Source organism: Babylonia areolata, chromosome 13 (assembly GCF_041734735.1).
Source record: "Babylonia areolata isolate BAREFJ2019XMU chromosome 13, ASM4173473v1, whole genome shotgun sequence".
Classification (NCBI taxonomy): domain Eukaryota; kingdom Metazoa; phylum Mollusca; class Gastropoda; order Neogastropoda; family Buccinidae; genus Babylonia; species Babylonia areolata.
This window is the reverse complement of record NC_134888.1, coordinates 22,089,349-22,091,848: the sequence shown is the minus strand read 5'-3', so window position 1 is coordinate 22,091,848 and position 2,500 is coordinate 22,089,349. Positions and strand designations below refer to the sequence as shown.

The following is a 2,500-nucleotide window of genomic DNA, read 5'->3' as shown; positions in this document are numbered from 1 at the left end:
CAAACATCCAGTCAAAAATCCAAACATCCAGCCAAACCTCAAGTCAAACATCCAGTCAAAAATCCAAACATCCAGCCAAACCTCAAGTCAAACATCCAGTCAAAAATCCAAACATCCAGCCAAACCTGCAGCCAACCATCCAGTCAAACCAGACAATGAAAATCAGCCAACCAAGAACCAAACTGAACAGCCAACCAATCAGAGCAACAGCCGAGCTGACAGACAGACAAGACAGAGACGAAAGGGCCGGACAGACCTGGCCGCCCAAAGCCTTGTCCACAGAGGGTCGGTACTGAGCCACCTCCTTGGTCCTGTCTCTCTGCTGTCTCAGGGACTCCTGGGTCCGCTGGGCCCCCGTGCCCATGCAGCCTCCTTCCATGGCCTCCTGTCGTCGTCATCATCATCATCAGCATGAGCAGCATCATCATCATCATCATCATCGTCATCGTGTTCCACAGTTAATCGTCGTCGTCGTCGTCGTCATCACCACCATCATCATCATTATCATCATCGTCGTCGTTGTTGTTGTTGTCGTCATCGTCATAACTATAATCATCATCATCATCAACAACAACAGTTCATCGCCATACTCATCGGCATCATCAGCATCACCACCATCATCATCATCCTCGTCGTCGTCGTCGTTGTTGTCGCCATCGTCATCACCGTTATCATCATCACCACCATCATCATCTTCACCATCATCATCATAGTCATCATCATCATCATCAATGTCGTCGTCGTTGTTGTTGTCGCCATCGTCATCACCATAATCAACATCAGTTAATCGCCATCATCATTAATAGTCAGTCACCATCATCATCATCATCATCATCATCATCACAGCAGCAGCAGCAGCACCATCATCATCAACCACAGTTAACCGTCATCATCATCATCTTCGCTGTCATCATCGTCAGCAGCAGCAGCAGCAGCACTGTCATCATCGCCATCATCAACCACAGTTAATCGTCATTATGATCATCGTCGTCGTTGTCGTCATCGTCATCACAGTCATCATCAACAGTTAATCGCCATCAGCAGCAGCAGCAACAACAGCATCGCCATCATCATTGCCATCATGAGCCACAGTTAATCGTCGTTATGATCATCGTTATCTATGCTGCTATTAACGAGGTCGTGGTCGTCGACACTTTATCATTTGTCGTGATCATCATCGTCGTCGTCGTCGTCGCCGTCGTCAAAGTAATTGTCGTCGATGTTATCATTATCTTTGTCGAAATTGAAGATTTCATCCAATGTCATTATTTTTCAGTTCTCTGTTGTGTTTTCTCTGTGTTTTGTTTGGTCGCTGGCATCATCAACCATGTCATTATCATCGTCGTCATCATCATCATCATCATCATCATCATCATAGTGGTTGTCCCTGTCATCGTCGTCACCACCACCCATCCCCTACTCATCGTTATTCTCCATCACTGTCGTCATATAACAGCCATCACCATCGTCATTTCCATGGCCATGATTACACTGTCAACCAGTCGTCATCCATCATCGTCGCCCTCCGAGGACAAAGACCCCATTTCATTTTTGTTGTTGTTGTTGTTGTTGTTGGACAACTAACTAGGGCTCCAACGTCGGGGCGCTGCTAACTCTTAGGACCTGTGAGAGAAACGAGGGGGGGGGGGTGTCGGGGGGTGAGACAGAGAGAGGGGAAGGGAGGGTTGGGGAGGGGGTAGGGTGGGGTGGTGGTGAGAGAGAGAGAACACAGAGAGATATGGAGGAAGGACTGGGGGGGGAGGGGAAAGAGATAGGGGAAATGGAGAGAGAGAGAGAGAGGGGGGAGGGTTGGGGAGAGGGTGGGGTGGGGGTGGGAGAGAGAGAACACAGTGAGACACAAAAGATATGGAGGAAAGACTGGAGGGGGAAGTGGGGAGGTGGAAAGAGAGAGGGAGGGGGGGAGAGAGAGAGGAAGGGAGGGTTGGGGAGGGAGTAGGGTGGGGTGAGGGTGAGAGAGAGAGAACACAGAGAGATATGGAGGAAGGACTGGGGGGAGGGGAAAGAGAGAGGGAGGGGAGAGAGAGAGAGAGGGAGGGGAGAGAGAGAGAGGAAGGGGGGGGTTGGGAGGGAATAGGGTGGGGTGGGGTGGGAGAGAGACAACACAGAGAGACACAAAAGATATGGTGGAAGGACTGGAGGGGGAAGTGGGGAGGTGGAAAGAGAGAGGGAGGAGTGTTGGGGAGAGGGTAGGGTGGGGTGAGGGTGAGAGAGAGAGAACACAAGAGAGATATGGAGGAAGGACTGGGGGGGAGGGGAAAGAGATAGGGGAAATGGAGAGAGAGAGAGAGAGAGGAAGGAGTGATGGGGAGAGGGTGGGGTGGGAGAGAGAGAACACAGAGAGATATGGAGGAAGGACTGGAGGGTAGTGGGGAGGTGGAAGGGAGGGGGGAGACAGAGAGAGAGGAAGGGAGGGTTGGGGAGGGGGTAGGGTGGGGTGAGGGTGAGAGAGAGAGAACACAGAGAGATATGGAGGAAGGAC

At 51.2% G+C, this 2,500-nt stretch overlaps 1 protein-coding gene across 1 annotated transcript in view; it reads right to left on the bottom strand.

Annotated features, from left to right (window-relative positions):
• The window catches only part of LOC143288724 (uncharacterized), an 84,540-nt gene that overhangs the window by 43,950 nt on the left and 38,090 nt on the right, over nt 1–2,500 (bottom strand). Inside the window, exon 3 of the mRNA XM_076597350.1 lies at nt 257–385. Coding sequence (XP_076453465.1) covers nt 257–385 — 129 coding nt within the window. The remainder of the gene's footprint in view (nt 1–256; nt 386–2,500) is intronic.